Raw genomic sequence first — 18124 nt, forward strand, 5'->3', positions numbered from 1 at the left:
ATTCATTTTAATATCTTCACTTTAATTTGATACAAATGCATATTTATTTAAATATATAATTTCTTTTAACACTCCACGTTGATTTCTGATCGACTTCACTATTCACTTTCTGTGATGGCAAGCTCCACAACTCACCACTAGTTGCTTCACTTTAGTTTACTCTGCAGTCAATACTTTAAATATATTTAACTTATTGTCCAATATATTTTTTCTTTATTAAATGTATTTTTCTCCATCACACCTTCCAAGGTTTATATGGACTACGCACATATCAACACTGCAGGGCCAAAGTTCTGTTTTATGGTATAGTACAGCAGCTTTCTTTGGCTGAGTTACCTGGGGGTTCTGTTTCTCCTTTCCAGTTGGCAAAAGGTTTGGCAAAAGGTTTGGCAAAGGGCTGGGGGATCTGAAATACCGCTGACAGCCTCATTGGACTAAACCACATGCTTCATTGCCTCGGGGGTGTTTGGAGTTTGTTTAATTGTTTTGTGTTAATTGGTTATATGGCAACCACTTTGTTTTCCCCTTGTCTTTCATATAATTTAGCTAAGCCAGGAAGTTCCCTTGCGTCATTTCAGGTGACCAGTTTTTCTTATCTTTGTTTGAGATTTTGTTAGTGGTTATTTTGAGTTTAGTTTATTGAGTTGTCCTCTTTTATTGGTCTGCCTATTTAAGGTTTTGGCTTTGTCAATTATTTTTCATATTTTTGGATAGATAAAATCCAATTTTTGAATTAAACACATGTGTCCTATGCCTTGGTCCCTGACAAGCAGTATAAGAAATAAGCGTAAGAAATAAGAACTTTTGAAGCACAAGTAGTTCTTTAATCACCTCAATTACCCTACAAAGAGACAAGATTTATTTATTTATTTTAAATAAATGATTGCTTTTCCGTGGACACGAATTATCACTTTTCCCCTACGTCTTTAGTGTCACTGAACACGCTTTGTGGGTTGCGTCACCATGATAACATGATGATTCCCAAGTTTAAAACAAAGATTTAAAACTTGGGAATTTGTTGAATTTTAATATTCTCTAAGCCCAAGGTAGCATAGTTTTTAATTCCTAAATTTAAACAAGCGACATATTTTTAATTCATTGCGTAGTCGAATTGATACAAGCCATGTGTGAACATCTGTGTATGAGTCTAAATCCACCGCCTCCAACCTCATCATATGGAATTTTTGACATCATTTGGAAAATATTATTTTTATGTCAATGGACACAGATAAGAGTGGATTGATGAAAAGTCCCTCATCTTGGGGGAAAAGGTCGTGATTATTTCCCGAAGTGCGCTGAACGGCTGGCCATCAGTGAAGTGCTAAAGAATTATTTTAAACTAATCTTTACATTGAAGAAAATCGTGTTATAAACTCTGCTTTTTATGTTAGAAACAGCCCATGTTTAATAGCAAGGTTACATATATTTCACTGAATATAATTTACACATTTATCCCAGCTGTAGATAAAGAAATACCATATTTTGAATTATTATTAGCTGTTTTTAATATTGCAAATTTGATTTGACATAGCAAACGATAATTGAAACTATCAGGATGAGTAATCACTGGCAAATCCCAACGAAAAACAACCAAAACATGATGTTAACACTTTCATTGACTTCAATATGTTCATATTTCCAGAAATGCCTCATGCAATACAGCTACTGGCTTTGACTGGCTTTGTTTGTTAATGTTTGTTCATGACCTTATGATATAAAATTAGCCTGAATTGTCATTACACCCATGATGGCATGGAAATTTGAGTATAGAGAAAAAAAACCTTTTAATTGTCACCTTTCTGATGATGAAATAAACAATGCGTAATTTTAAAATTTCCCTTGAACTCTGGCATACCTTAATCTGATGGAGCGTTTTCGCAGTTACCATAGTGACCATAGTAACCCAACATTCACAGCTATGAGAAATTTAGAATCAATCAGTTAGTCTAACCCCGCTAATTGGATGTCTTATCACCGTGGGAAGAAGCCGGAGTACCCTCAAAGAAAACACGCAAACTCTATATAAAAGGAACCCGACCTGAGTCGAACTCAGGAACTCACAAACACACACGGGAGTTCACGGTGCATTCACGTATCATGCGGCGCTAGGGTTAGAGAGCTAGCCATACAAAGAGAATAATTGATGTTAGTATTAGATTAATATATATATTTTTAGCGCTGTCAAGTTAGCTGTCAAGATAACTGAGATGTTTGAAAACAACTCCAAAAGGACCTATAAATCTCATGTGCTTGTGTTTTTGTCAGTGAAAAACATAAACTATGAACTATGATTAATAAGATAATTTACTAGTGTTTTACTGAATGACTAGCTAAATCAACTTAAAGACTTAATGAATAGGCCTACTGTACTCTTAAAATGAAATGTGCGTCTGGCATAACAACGGAAGCCTACGCTCCAGCGCGGTTCCTAAACGCACCAGAGGTGCCCCGGAAACGTTTTCCAGTATCCGTGTGTTTGTTGTTGTGAATGAAGTGTGAGCATGGACACCTTTGCAGTTCAGGCTTAGGTAGGTGATGACCTTAAATCGGTATATTTTTAAGTTTAAGAAATGGGTGGGCCTGTTTAGTATTACAGGTATCGTACAGTTTAGCATGAACAATTCAGGTTAGCCACAACGCTGCTAACATTAGCTAATTTAGATACAGGACACAAACAGCGTTCAAACACGGCTGAATTAGACAATACTCTTGTGTGTGAGATATTTTATTTTACTTTTTAGATTATCTACCCTATTTATGTTTTAGAAATGGATACCAGAGAATCGTCTTTCGGGTCTTTCCCCCTGTTAGCTTACAAACGCGAACTCTAAAGCTACGTCAAAGCTAGCATCAAAGCTGCAGGATGTTTTTGCAGATTCTCAGTAATCCAGGTCATTGTAGTAGCGCCTGCTTTTAGGACTACTGGACTTCTTCTTAGGTTTTTTAAGATGTTTCACCTCTCATCCGAATTCCTTCTCCAACTCTAAAAGTATGATGGGATATTAAGTCAGTGTTAAGTCAAAGAAACAACCTCAGATTTTAACCAAAAAGAAATAAAACAAGACTACCGTCTTGGAAAAGGAAAAACTCGAAAGAACCTTCTCCAAGCCTAACATCCTAACATTAGAGCACTTCAGACCCAGCAACAAAAATACAAAGACAAACTGGTTCCAATCCAACACCTTAACATGACCCCGGTGTCACTATTAACATGCGTTGGCGTTTCTCTTTAGGTTGATTTAACTGAATCCATGATGAACTTTGACGGTCTTGACCCTGGGATGGGTGAATACTCAGCCAGCCTTCATGGAACTCTAGATGCAGGCCTGGAACCCTCCATGGACCCACACCTAAACCCAAAACTACTCCAGGGTGTGGAGCTATACCCAGAGGGACAGGCTGTGACCGTCCCGGAGCCTGTACACCTGATGGAGGGGATCTTTTCTGAGCTGCACAGTGTAGTTTCAGAAGTTGGCATCCCTGTCACTGCAACACATTTTGACCTGCAGGAGGAAATGCTCTGGATGGGAAACCACAGAGTGAGAACCAGAATTATATTGGAGGACAGATCGTTTCGTCAGCCGTTACACTTTGTAATATTCCTTTTTTGTGTTCTTTTAAGGGTCATGTAACATCATTCTTTGGACCAACAATGGCACGCTACTCTTCTTTCCAAGTCCACGCAACCGATGACATCCGACATATTCAGAGTTTGGAAACAGGCGTGCTGGTCCTCTCTAAATGCAACCTGAGATGTTACACTCGTGGAGGTCTCGTCATGTTTGATTATCCGTAAGAGTTTACTTTTACATTGATTGTTGATATGTTGCACAATATTGGTGAGAAATTAGAGAAAATACAACATTAAGTGTCCTGGTGAAGTTTTCTGCAAAAATACAGAAGAAACACTGTCAGTAGATATTATTGTGAATCCTACCTATCTTAAATAGGGGTGTGTTTTTCCTCTATGTTTTTGTGCTCATAGTGATTGTATATGACATGGAGATATGAAAATATTTTTACGGTTATGGAATTAATGGCCATTTTTGGTGCTTTGCAGGATGGAGGAAGGAGCTGATATGCACAGCCTCCTCATGACTGATAACAACACGCTGCTCATGGGTGGATTGCAAAACTATGTGGCTGAAGTTGACTTGAATACAGTCCAAGAAACTCAAAAAGTAAGACATCAGGCTTGCATTTATCAAGCCTGATATAAGCATAGACCACTGGCACAACATAGCACTTCACAGCGAGTGTCTGACTGTCTGCTGTTTTGGTTGTACTTCCAGTTCACAGTGGAGGTACCTGGAGTGGCAATAATGCGTCAGACCAATCGTTTCTTCTTCTGTGGACACACTTCTGGCAAAGTAAGTCTCATATGATTATATCAGTTTTGAAAAAATATATTTGTTTGTTTTACATGACTCTCACATTTACCCTCCGTTCAAAACAGGTGACCCTTCGTGACTTGCGTACCTTTAAGATGGAGCATGAGTTTGACGCATTTTCTGGCAGCTTGTCAGACTTTGATGTTCACGGAAACCTTCTGGCTGCATGTGGATTCTCCAGCCGAGGCCTGAATGGGTTGGCATGTGACCGTTTCCTCATGGTGTATGACCTCCGCATGATGCGTGCTGTAACCCCCCTTCAGGTGCATGTGGATCCCCTCTTCTTGCGCTTCATTCCTACCTACACGTCACGGCTTGCAATCCTCTCACAGACAGGTATGAACTAAAGAGTCTAGTCAATTTTAGAGTTCTTTAGTCTGATTGCTTGTTAGTTTCCTTGGTTTGTTTGGTCAACATAAGTGAAATACCAAGAAATACCAAGACGAAATTTCGTCATTACAGTCAAATGTATTTTTTTCTCTTTGTAACTATGGTATCATAAGTGAAAAGGGGTTGAGTCTTTTTCCCACCTGGAGTATGTTGTCCAGCTCTTAGTGCTATAGAAGAGTGTGCTCATGACACAAGCAATGTACACAATTATTTTCATTTTAATGCTGTACAGTGAGGCCAGCAAGAGCTGTTGTGGCATTCCTGATGTGTTTGTTCCTCTTTCCAGCTGTTGCACAGGACCTCATGCAATGACTGTAGTTTTCTGGTCTTGTATGGTTTTAAGAGCTAAAGCAGAACACTTTGATGATAGGAGTCATCATTTAGTTTTTATATATTATCATTAGGAAAGTCAATAACAAAACTGACATCTGATAAGTAGTTTACCGCAGTCTCTTATGCTTCCAAAAACTGGTACATGTAGCCGGGCAACATGGTTATGTGGGGGTTAGCGCTAGTCCTGGGTATGAATCCGCCTTCTGGCCAGAGTTTGCATTCTCTGTGGCTCCCTCCTGCAGTTCAAAGACATGCAGTTAGTGGCATTAGGTTATCTGGTGATTCTCAGTTGACCATAGGTGTGAATGTGAGTGCAAATGGTTGTATGTCTCTCTGTGTTGGCCCTGCAACAGTCCGACAGCCTGTCATCCTATGATAGCTGGAATATGCTCCAGCCCCGCTGCCTCGTGATCCTGAATTGAAAGTGCAAGAGAGTGGATGGATGGTACATTTAGCTTCACTATAACCGCCTGTATTCTCTCTTTTTCCAGGTCAGTGCCAGTTCTGTGAGCCCACCGGCCTTGCCAACATGGCAGATATTTTTCACGTCAACACAGTGGGCCAGTTGCTCATGAGTTTTGACGTGTCAACAAGCAAACAAGCCTTAGCCTTTGGGGATTCAGGGGGATGTGTGCACCTTTGGTCCGATGCTCCAGAAGTTTCATTCAACGACTACTCACGGGAGACGGAATTTGCCCTGCCCTGCCTCGTGGACACACTGCCTCAGCTGGACTGGAATCACGACCTGCTGCCCCTCTCTCTGATCCCCATGCCGCTGACGAGCACTGAGCCTCTGCTGTCAGACTGGCCCACTGCCCTGGCTACACCCAGCCCCAGGTAACACAATTATTAACAGTATATACAAAACTGTTGTACTTAAATTAAAAACAAATAAGTCACCAAAAACTGAACTGAAACACACACTCTGGAAAGTAACTCGGATAGAAAACCAAACTGTTTTTGTCTTTAAAAGTTCATCAGGGTCACTATAGTTTATCTCAAACGAACTCCACATTACACTGTCACACTTCTCAAAATACAAAGAAATACATCAAAGGCAGAAAGTGGTTCCAAAAAATACACTATTGCCAAGACTTTAAGTTCCCAGCTGTTTTAGGAATTTATTTAGCCTCGGTGGAAAATTAAACTATAGGTTTATGACGTGTTTTTAAGAAATTTACATTTTCATCAGGAACCTGTGGGCTCGGGGCTGGATGCCACAGACAGAATAAGGAAGTTGGAAAGAATTGAGAGACAGAGTAAAGCATTGTTGACTTCAGTTTTTTAAGGATCGTTTTTCTTTACCAAAAAAAAAGAAGAAAAAAAGTTTTTAAACAGTGTGGAGAAATATCAAACATTTTCAAGCTTTTCTGAATTTATATGGTAAAACCAAACCAGGAAAGAGAAGCTGGATCAGTGGCGATGTACGATCTCATGCATGACATAACTGTTCATACCATAAACATATTACTTGACAATCTGGAAGTGGTTAATTTCTCTTCTCTGCAGTCATAGTTGATAACATTACCTATGAAAATGATGACATCTGTATTTGAAGCTATATATTACACACTTTATGTGAAGGGACAGAGACACGCCATATTTTATGACACTAATTAAAACATGTAAACTATGGCTTGAAATTGGTTGGATTTCGTGTTCAGATTTTGTAAAGTTTGTGATGCAGTTTTTTTTTTTTTTTTTTTTTTTTTTTGAACGAATATATTAATTTACTCCTGTTTCACTATTAAAGGCACTTCAGAATGAGAAGCATGGCTTGTAGCTGCCCCTTCCCCCTTTTCCCCTTAACTGCTTTACAATCTAAAACGTGTGGGTTTTTTTTTTTGGTTTTTGTTTTTTTCTTCTTTTTTTTTTAAACAGACGAGCCCCTCCGGTGGACCCAGAAATCCTCCGCACTATGAAAACTGTTGGCTTCATTGGTTACGCAGCAAATCCTCGTACCCGCCCCAGGAACCAGGCATGTGAAGAACTTGGTTATGCTAATTTAAATGGGGAAAAAAGATTTTTAATTGTCCTTCTTCACAAAATCCTAACAATCTTTCTATTTTAAGGTTGAAAACCAGTTAAACACATGGTTTTTAACATAATTTAACATTTTTTTGTGGTCCCTGTTTTGGTTTCAGGTTCCTTATAAGATTAAAGATGTGGAGCCTGATTATGATAATTACAACCAGGTCCCTGAGTCACCAATAGGACGTGATGAAGAGCCACATCTTTACATGGTGCCCAAAAAGTATAGAAAGGTTGGACTTTATTTCATTCTCGTTCTCATATAGAGATGAGATTTATTGTTGACGTATCACAATCTATAAAGTTTTACTGTAAATTTAGATTTCCAAAACACGTGATGAAGATGTCTTTGTTCTGCTTCAGGTCACAATTAAATACTCTAAACTTGGATTGGAGGACTTTGACTTCAAACATTACAACAGGACCTTGTTTGCTGGCCTGGAGCCACACATTCCCAATGCCTACTGTAACTGCATGATCCAGGTAAGAGACTGAAGATTTACAATGTGTTTGGTAAAAATTTATTTTTTTGATATGAGACATCATCAAGAGTTGCTCTCTGGTTTTTTGTCTTAGGTGTTATATTTCCTGGAGCCGATTCGCTGCCTTGTTCAGAATCATTTGTGCCAGAAAGAGTTTTGTTTGGCCTGTGAGCTCGGCTTCCTCTTTCACATGTTAGATTTGTCACGAGGAGATCCATGTCAGGTAAGTTTTTTCATTCATTTCTCTGAAATAACGATTCAGCCTCTTGGGAAATACAGAACCCTTAAATTGAATCCTCATTTCTTTGCAACTGGACAATAATTTATTATGTAGCTTTCCCAAAGTACCATCTCCTATCATCTTCCTCAAGGCCAGTAACTTCCTCAGAGCATTTCGAACCATCCCTGAAGCCTCGGCGTTGGGCCTGATCCTCTCAGACTCGGACGAGCAAACGGGGAAGGCTAGGCTTGGTCGCTTAATCCAAAGTTGGAATCGTTTCATCCTCACCCAGCTTCACCAGGAGACACAGGAGCAGGAGGGTCCGCAAGCCTACAGAGGTGCTAGCAGCAGGTATAATACATCAGTCTGGATGTGTTCTAGGCTGCTTAGAGAAAGAGCCCTGGGTCTGTGGGTTTCCTCTGGAGCTGGTGTTTCTTCCATCCTTAACATGGTTACTTTACACTTCCCGTCACTGTGGCCTTGGCCAAAGCACACACATATGGGTGTTGTGCCTGGGGACCAATGCTTGGAAATAGTTCAGTTGTTATGTTGTCATTATCCTTTGAGAAATTCTCTTTCTGAGTGTGGTGATTGTTCGATAAAGACAACCACATCAAAAAAGGCATCACAATTACAGACATAATTACATACATCTAACAATTAAGTGACAGTAACATTACAAAACACCTCATATCACCTGGATTTATTTAACATCCAGTTTATTGTTACGTGAGACTGTATAAAAGATCAGACGAGTACCTTGACAGGAACTTGTACCTCTGTTGAGAGAAAGTGAATCATTTGCAGGATTCCTTACTCTTTCCCCACCGCTAGTCACTCACAGAGCAAAAACTGCTCTGAGTCTAGAAAGCCCTGCAGTCTTACTGAACATATTTCCAGTCTTATTAAGTTTGTTTATAAAAGTAGAAACCGTTTAAAAGATAACATCTGCGTAACAAATGTGACTGCTCTGTGTTTGTGTTGCAGTTGTCTGGGCTCCTCTGGTGAGTCTGTCATTGGAAAGCTGTTTGGTTGTGAAGTTGAGAACAGTAGTTTGTGTCGCTGTGGCAAAGAAACGGTCCGCTCCTCCCTCACGCTGCTCTTCACCATGCATTACCCCGAGCAGAACACTCAAGGTTAGTTTGAGAGCACTGAGGTGTGCATTTCACACTCATAATATCTCCTCTTTCTTACACGTGTATATATATATCATATGCTTACATTTAAAAATAATAATAATAATGATAATTTTATCTTATCAGTTTCCAATATATGTTTTTTTAATCCTGTATTTAGAAATTTAATTATCTTCCTCTGTATATCCTTTTCCAGAGCTACTATATTTTATTGTTCTGTATTTGTAGCTTTAAATATTTGAATGTCCTCCATTACAGATGGGTAGTTTTAATGTTGAGTGAGCAGTAGGCTATATCTGTTACCAGTATATTCATTTGACTCTGATATTTTTCAGAAAAAACAATAAAGGAGTATGACTTTGCTGAGATCCTGAAGAAAAGCATCTGCCTGGAGCAGAGCACTCAGGCATGGTGTGAAAACTGTGAGAAGTATCAGCCCACAGTGAGTTACAGCTTTTATTCACTCATATTGTCAATACATAACAGATTGTTAGCCATGCTGCAGAGTGATAGTGTGTTTGTGTTACACTGTAGGTGCAGACACGAAACATTCGATGTCTACCAGATGTTTTGGTGATAAACTGTGAGGTGAACAGTGCTAAAGAGGCTGAATTCTGGAAGGTTCAGGCCGAGGTAAGCGACATTGATTCTGTCATTAAAAAGATAAAAATTAAAACCAAGATGGTCTTCTTCAACTTGTTATTAATTACATGAATGTTTTTTATAGTATGCTTTCAATAAAGCCAAGCAGAAAGAGAAACCAGCAAAACCTAAAGAACCACCTCCCATGCCCACTGAGTGGTGCTTAGAGTAAGTAGAGTAAGACCCCTTTTCATTTTAAAGAAATAGTCTCTCACTCTCTCACACACACACACACACACACACACACACACACACACACACACACACACACACACACACACACACACAGCTGTACATTGGAAGGAGCACTTTGAGAAGCCTTAGGGGTGTCAAACATAAGGTTTGGAGGCCTTAGTTGGGCCAGAATGAGCTTGACAAAGACTCCAATCTGGTCCGGTAGACAACTTTGGAAAAATGAAGGTAGGTATAAATTATTGGACTTTTAACTGTGTTTGTTGTGTTATAGTTTTTCCTCCCGATAAAGACCTTCCCCTGTGTCCATTCATACTACACCAAAGTAGTGAAGATTGGATAAACAATTAAATGACAGAAAAGTTTCAGTAGGAAAAAAAGAAACATCAAATATGGGACAGTCTTTTGGCACTGAGCTATCAGATCTTTTTCTGTAATTTTCTACATTGATCATGGAGAAAAACTGAAATGTGCTGTTGAAATTGCACTTCTTTATCTTAAATTGTGATTAAATATGTTGTTGAACTTTACACTTTAAACTTTGTGCAGTGGGGAGGAGATTTGCGGTATGGAGGGCATCACCTTTGACACTCGCACAGAGGATCTGCGGCACATCTGGATCCCCGCCACTCTCAAGATGTCCATCAGCAAAAGTCAAGGACTAGAGATCAGCAGGTGGTCTGAGACCGAGGAGGTGAGGCCTTTAGAGCTTCTTGAGCTAACAATAATTTGAAATAATTTCAGTCTGTAATTTTCCTCCCTGTCCACTCACTGCAGTATCCCTGAGCAGTAAATCTGCTGGCCACACTTAGACATTGTTTTATTGAGCAACTTTGCTGCACTTTTTTCCCCATTACATTTAGTAAGACATCTTTATTCTTTCTTTGTTAAATTTATATCTCTTATTTTGTTTTACTGTACACACACACTTCATTATATTATATATTATGTAACTTTTTATATAGTTTTTTTACAACCCCTGACAAACTGACACCTTATTGATGAGAGAGGGATTTGCACATCCCTTTGATCCAGGGATCTGTTTCATGTTCCAAGGCTAACTGCTATCAGGGCAGGGATAAGAGACTAAGAGAGATGTAGAAAATCCACATTGCCGGGCACTGAGCGGGGCAAAACCTGTAAACAGATCTGCCCCTCTATGGACCCACCACATGCAGGGAGAGACGCTGGGCTCAGGTGCAGTGTGACCTGGGTATCAAGGTATCAAGAAAAGACAGGGGCTTGGATATGTTGACTCGAAGCATCACTGTCTGTTCATTGGGATGTGGAATGTTCCCTCACTGGTGTGGAAGAAACCTGAATTAGTGCAGATGTAGCTGGGGTGGGTATCTGCTTTGGGAAGCTCAGAATAGCATCCCTTTTTTTTGGTTCTGCGGGCTTCATCTGAGTGAGACTGTTAGCATGTACTGGTGTGGTTTGCAGTCAAGTGGGAAACAGCTGGTATAAGCACCTCCAAGTCACCTATGGTTATTACCAAAAGTGTTAGTTGAGGTGAATGGGTGTAGTCCGGGATGTCTCAGAAACCATTGAAAACATTATATATCTCATCTGGCCTGCTCTCCCATCTGGGGACTTCAGGAGTAACTGGAGAGTATTAGGGGAAAATCTCTGGAATAACCTGCTGCCATATTATTATTTTTTATATATAGCATTTAGCTATATTTTATTTCAATTTTTAGATAATTTTAAACCATTATTGTCTTTAACTTAAGAGTTTTAGATCTCTAACCCCTGTATTTATTTTACTTCATTTTTTTTTCTGTTCATTTGTGCTCCTTTCTGTTTTGGTTTTTTTTAAACAAAAACAGAAAGATTAGAGTTTGAGTTACTGAGATATTCTATTTTAACGGTTATTTATCTTAAATTGGGTGTACTGTTTTGGCTGCTGTAACAGCATGTGGTTAAAAAAAAAAGTTTATCTTCTCTTTATCTCGTACTTTATCTGTTACTAGTTAAGTGCTGCTGAAGAGGCGGAGGGAGCTTCTCTGTATGACTTGGTGGTCACGGTGCCGCACATCCTGGATGCTCGCACGGGTGGTAATCTGGTTGCACACATTAAAGTGGGTGAGACCTACCATCAAAGAAAAGAGGTGCGTTAGTCTTAGATAAGAAATTGCAGTCTGAGATAAACTCACTTTGAAAAGTTACATTTTTAACATTTAAAATGATTTTATTATTTCAGGGAGTCACACACCAGCAGTGGTACCTTTTCAATGACTTCCTCATTGAACCGATTGATAAAGTAAGGATTTTACTGCTTATTTATTTTTGCTAATGTAAACGTGTGCAGTCACCTAAAGCTATTTATTATTTTATCTGTTGATTTATTGTTTTTGTTTTCAGACTGAGGCTGCACAGTTTGATGTGAGCTGGAAAGTGCCAGCCATTCTGTATTACGCTAAGAGAAACTACCACACCAAATACGACCTCCGCAGTAAGTTTCAGCATAATAAATCTGAAGGTTTTCTTTTTATTGATCTAACTGCTCATGCTCTGCTGTTTGCCTCAGTTAAAAATCCCATAGATGCTAGCGTGCTGCTCACAGAGGCGTCACTGGCTCGGAAGCAGAGGAAGACACATGCCACTTTTATCCCTCTCATGGTCAGTGAGATGCCGCAGGCTGGTGATCTGGTGGGGCTGGACGCTGAGTTTGTAACACTCAATCAGGTAACTCTAACCACAATACCACTGTGTGAAGTAGGGCTGCCACGATTTGTCGACTAGTCACGATTACGTCGACTATCAAAATCGTCGACGACTGATTTAATAGTCGACGCGTCGTTTGAAGCTTTGTAAGAGGAATAAGTGGCAGGATTTAAGAGTGTAATAACGGACTGAAACAGAAGATGGCAGCATTGCATGTACAAGGATGTCAGCTACCGTTAAACCCCGAAGAAGAAGAAGCAGCAGCTGTGTCCCAGAATTCATAGCGCAGCCCAGCTCAGTTTCCAACAATGGCGGCAGCTAGTTAGTTTTAATATTACTCTTATTATTCTTTCTGGGTCACAAAATAAACGTTTAACATATTTTCAGGTGAGAATGTAGCTGTGTAAACCTCAAATATCTGCTCAGTTTACCAGGACACCACATATTTTCAAAAGCGCTCCGACGTTTTCAGAGACGTCTGTTACCCACTAGCTCGTTAGCGAGCCGGGGGCTAGGCTCACTAGCGCCCTGAGAACACCGGACTCCCCGCAAATCGTTTTCAAACCCACCGCCGTCTTTCGCTACTCAGGTTAAATATATATGAGTCACTTAGATAACTTAAAATGTTATTGTTTGGCTTTTTTTTTTTAGTGTTTTATTTGTTCCTGAGTAAATCAGTTTGTCTGAGATTAAAGTTATAGTTTTTACACAGCTGAATAAACGTCAAGCAGACAGCTGATTATCAGAAGTGTGAGATGCTCCAGAATATACTCCAGTGTCCTGTTATATTTTAGATAGCAAGGAGTTTATTAAACTTCACCGAAACAATCTGCAAATTTCATTAAAATTTAATAAACTATCATCTTGTCTTTATTTTTAGTTAGCACAGACCTTACACACTTAAAGCTGTAAGCTAATGATAGTTATATAAAAGCAGATGCTGCTGGTGCAATAAGCTGTAGTTTTACGTCTAATGGATGATGATCTGATTAGTCGACTAATCGCAAAAATAATCGGTGACTAGTCGACTATCAAAATAATCGTTTGTGGCAGCCCTAGTGTGAATACATTACCCTGTAAAACACTTGTAACCACATTAATCGGGTTGTCGTTGCTTGCTTTACCGTATTAAAAGATCCTTCCTCTTCATTCCGCATACTTCTGCTTTGTGTGGCTTTGAATTTTTTTTCTGATTTTGGATGAATTTAATTCAAAACCCATTCAAGTTTTATCCACCCACTCCATTACAACATTCCCCATCTTAAAGGAGAACTATTCTAACCATAATGCACTGGTGTTAACTTGAAACTGAAAATAATATATTGTGTGGGATTTCAAAGGAGTGAAATTGCCAGATATTTGTCACATTGTTTTGTGGTTAGTGTAAACACTTTGATAATAAAGAGGAATCCATGGGATTAAACCACTTCTGCTTTTCCTGTAGCAGTGTGACTTCAAAGCGCAGTGTACTCTTTGAAGTTTTTGTTTGGAGTTGTTTACCTGCGAAAAGCTGACAATAAAGTCTACACAAATCTCCATGACATGGAAATTTACAGTGACCTGGAGACATCAGGCCCTTTTTAATCATGATCTGATTATGATTTGTATCGTCTTATGTTAAACCAAATAACTAAAAAAAAAATTGCTTCCAGGTTGAAATCTATAACACTAAATATTAAGTATTACCTGTAGCTGATGACCTGGTTATGAGGAAAAAGTGTTACAGAAAGAATAGGATTAGAAATGAGTTCATCAGAGGGGCTGCTCAGCCACGACAAAGTTAGACAGGCAAGACTGAGGTGGTTTGGACATGTGCAGAGGAGGGATGGTGGATATATTGGACAGCCTGGTGGAAAAGAGGAAGGCCACAGAGGTGGTTTATGGATGTAGTGAAGGAAGACATGGTGGGTGTTATGGGTAGGGTGAGATGGAGGTGACCCCTAAAGCCTGCCGATTGAAGAAGGTGGGAAGACATAATCTTTCATGATAAAAAAATATTATAGACATTTACAGGGAGCTCTTTGTCACAACAGACTGGTCATAATGGTTAACTCATGAAACTAATCCAGGTGTCCAGTTAATAAGGTTAGTAATCTGTGCTCTCCTAGGTTAGACTGTGTTAAATGGAATGCTTTTTACCCATAAGCAGTAAAAAGCTGATGTATTATCGTGAAAAGGTACTGGGTTCGAGTCCACTGACAACCTGGAGTCTTTCTAAAGTAATCTTGTTGTTATTAAACCCAACTCTTTAATGTGTGCGTCTGCAGGAAGAAGCAGAGCTACGCAGTGATGGCACCAAATCAACCATTAAGCCCAGTCAGATGTCTGTGGCCAGGATCACCTGTGTGAGGGGTCAGGGGCCCAACGAGGGGGTCCCCTTCATCGATGACTACATCTCCACTCAGGAGCAGGTGAGAAGCTGCAGAGAGTATGATTACATAATGTTTAAAGGATCCACCTGCTAACTGGTCAATTTGTTCTTCCAGGTGGTCGACTATTTGACACAATACTCTGGCATCAAACCTGGAGACCTGGATGCCAAAATATCGTCTAAGCATCTGACCACTCTGAAGTCAACCTACCTAAAGTTGCGCTTCCTCATTGACACAGGAGTTCGCTTTGTAGGTCACGGCCTACAGAAAGATTTTCGTGTCATCAACTTACTGGTATGTTGTTGCTATAAACTAGTGTGTATAATTTAGAGCTCAGTAAAGTCAAATTTAGTCATCTCACAACTTTTAGAGTGATTAGATGTGATTTTTAAGGTTTTTCTTTTGTTTTTTAAGGTTCCAAAAGATCAAGTTGTTGATACTGTCCATCTCTTCCATTTGCCCCGCAAGAGGATGATTTCTCTTAGATTTCTTGCCTGGTATTTTCTCGGTAAGTCAAGGTTAAAATATAGAGCTTACTGTAAAAACAAACAAATCAAAAAATGTACAAAAAACAAAGGTTAGTAGTTAACACATTTGGCGATGCCGTGGTGCAAGGGACCAGCTGACATTAGCATTTTCTACAAAAGCCCATGAGCCTTACCTGCAACTCACGTCTATGTACAGCATTAAAGTCTTTGCATTCAATGATCTTCAGACATACAGATGAATGCCTCAAAAAATAATCCTGTACTTTTTATTTAATTAAATTAACTAATTCAAATATGTGTGAGTTTTCCTTTAAATCTTGAAGTCTTAAACCAACCAATCAAAAAATTAATAAATTAATAAATAAAATCACAACTTCCAACATACGCACAGTGTAAAAAAATCCCAGATGGTAGCAGATTACAGTACACTGATGTATGAGTGTCGGAGACCTTTCTGTCAAGGTTATAGACACATTTCAAGCTGAAACACTTAAAAATGTATAAAGATAATCATTTTATTTCACTCGTTATCAATAAATGTAATTCTCTTCTGAAATCTGAAGATAACAGTTTACCTTAACTCATTTCTGATTGTTTTCTTCTTGATGTCCACAGACCTCAACATCCAGGGGGAAACCCATGACAGCATAGAGGATGCACGCACTGCCCTGCAGCTGTACAGGAAGTACCTGGAGCTGAGTCATGGCGGCGGGAATGATGAAGTGAGGAAGGTCCTTAAGGGACTCTATGAAAAAGGGCGCCAACTGGACTGGAAAGTCCCGGAATCGGACACAGGAGATGGTCAAGGTAGCCCAAAAAGTACGAGACTGCGCTGAAGTAGACGCAGACTGATTTTGACGTCGTGTGAGTTTAGATGACAGGGGTTAATGAGAGACATTGTGAATGGATTGAATGCACTCTCCTTCCTTCCACAGGTGCTGCTGTGTTTCCCTCTGTGATGGGGCTGTGAGCAACACCGTGACCGGGAGATTCTCTTGCTTATTTTCTTCAGATGTGTCACATTTTATACTCGTTTGCTTTGTGTACAGTTTTCATGCAGGTATGTCTGCATCTGTAAACAGACTGAGTCAGTGACTGATCATTTTTAGTCATGAATAAATTTGGGCTTTTTAGGTCAAAGGTTTTCAAAAAAATTGGTTTGTATTTTATCTTTTTGAAACATTAAATAAAAAAGATTTTTGTTGCTGTAAACGAACGCATCCTGAGCGTGTAAGATGCTTTTTTTATACCGGGAAGTGGGAAATGTACCGTAGTTTTCGGGTCATAAGCCGCTACTTGTGAACACTGCGGCTTATACTGACGTGCGGCTAATGCATTTTTTTTTTTTTTTTTTTCATGTGGCCAAAAACATTTTGCCTGGTAACAGTAGACCAATAAAATTGATAAGTAGTGTATATATACGGTATATATTTTTACCGGTTGTTAAGAGATGTTTTAATGTTGTTTGTGCACTGTTCCGTAAAAAAACCATAAGCAACGTAATTTGTGTGTTACTGATACGTACGTATACTTAAAGGTAGCCGTGTTACAGGCGCTGTTCGAGGAAAAAAAGCATTTGCAGTATGTATTTTTGTATGTTACCATAACGTTTATGTTACCTTACGGATTAAATTAAACTTTAAAAATCCTCACATGTAATATTTCTGTGTAAATATCTTTTATTACAAGTGAATTAAAATCCGGTGCGGCCTGTACAAGTATGAAATTGATTTTCTTTCTAAAATTAGAGCATGCGGCTTTTAATCAGGTGCGCTCTGTAGTCCGGGAATTACGGTACATGAATACTTGTCAATCTTGATTAAAATCGAATAACCCAAACTCTGTGACTGTTCAGAGAAATCTATTTACATCTAACAATGACTTTAGTTTGGTCTTTTCCCTATCCTTCTGTGAAATCTGCTATCATTGTTAATTTTCCAGGTAACTTCTGGAAAATAATTTAAATGATTTCTTACAAATCTCAATGCAGAACTATTTTTTCTTTTCCTGTTTTAGTACAGTTTGTTCTGCTAAAGTATGAAAAAATGTATTCAAATGCAACTGTGACCAGAGAGCATTTCCAAACACAATGGATCACTGAAGTTAGTCAATACCAATAAGCTAAAACTACATTACATCACATCTGGCCCCTCCACCTTTTTGTCTGGATTTGTCAGAATTAGTTGTGATTTAAATAAAGTGAAGTTTCATTGCCTTTGTTCCCTCATGCAGAAAAAAACAAAAAGGGTACCCTGTCTAGTTGGACTCCTTTTCAAGTTTCAGACGTGTGTTGTGTTAGCTGATCTACTACAGAAACATCTTCCCTCTAAACTTCTCGTTTTTTAAACAAACCAAGACCTGGAAGCATCAAATATTTTAACAGCAGTTACTGGAAAACTGATTTGTAGATTGTTTTTGCTGTTACATTAAATTCAATTCTATTTTATTTTTTCAGTGCCAAATCACAACAACAGTCGCCTCAAGGCGCTTTATGTTGTAAGGTAGACCCTATAGTAATGCATACAGAGAAAAACCCAACAATCATATGACCCCCTATGAGCTTTTCCAACAGTGGGAAGGAAAAGCTCCCTTTTAACAGGAAGAACCCTCTGGCAGAACCAGGCTCGTGACCGGTTGGGGGAGAGAGAGAAGAAAAACATGCTGTGGAAGAGAGCCAGAGATGAATAACAAGTGTGATTCTGTGCAAAGAGGTGTATAAACATGTAGTGAGTGAGAAAGGTGACTGAAAAAGAAATACTCGTGCATCATGGGAATCCCCC

The 18124-nt window shown here is 39.2% G+C and overlaps 1 protein-coding gene across 2 annotated transcripts; it reads left to right on the forward strand.

Moving 5' to 3' along the window:
- Positions 1-2430: 2430 nt before the first annotated feature.
- pan2 (poly(A) specific ribonuclease subunit PAN2) lies at positions 2431-17186 on the forward strand. 2 transcript variants are annotated; one of them, XM_082518927.1, is made up of 26 exons: positions 2431-2528; positions 3234-3539; positions 3623-3792; positions 4061-4181; positions 4293-4370; positions 4457-4727; positions 5606-5951; positions 6996-7092; positions 7259-7378; positions 7509-7628; positions 7722-7850; positions 7999-8198; positions 8835-8983; positions 9319-9425; positions 9518-9616; positions 9711-9793; positions 10367-10511; positions 11791-11928; positions 12021-12080; positions 12182-12272; positions 12348-12505; positions 14752-14895; positions 14971-15150; positions 15271-15364; positions 15960-16163; positions 16280-17186. In XM_082518927.1, exons 2-26 carry the CDS (start codon positions 3252-3254, stop codon positions 16312-16314), a joined length of 3627 nt encoding a protein of 1208 aa, XP_082375053.1. In that variant the 5' UTR covers positions 2431-2528; positions 3234-3251; the 3' UTR covers positions 16315-17186. The 2 variants fall into 2 exon arrangements, with proteins under 2 accessions (XP_082375053.1, XP_082375054.1); XM_082518928.1 differs by having other exon boundaries at positions 15960-16151.
- Positions 17187-18124: the final 938 nt, after the last annotated feature.

This window comes from Aulonocara stuartgranti, assembly GCF_965226115.1.
Source record: "Aulonocara stuartgranti genome assembly, chromosome: 20".
In the NCBI taxonomy this organism is placed as follows: Eukaryota; Metazoa; Chordata; class Actinopteri; order Cichliformes; family Cichlidae; genus Aulonocara; species Aulonocara stuartgranti.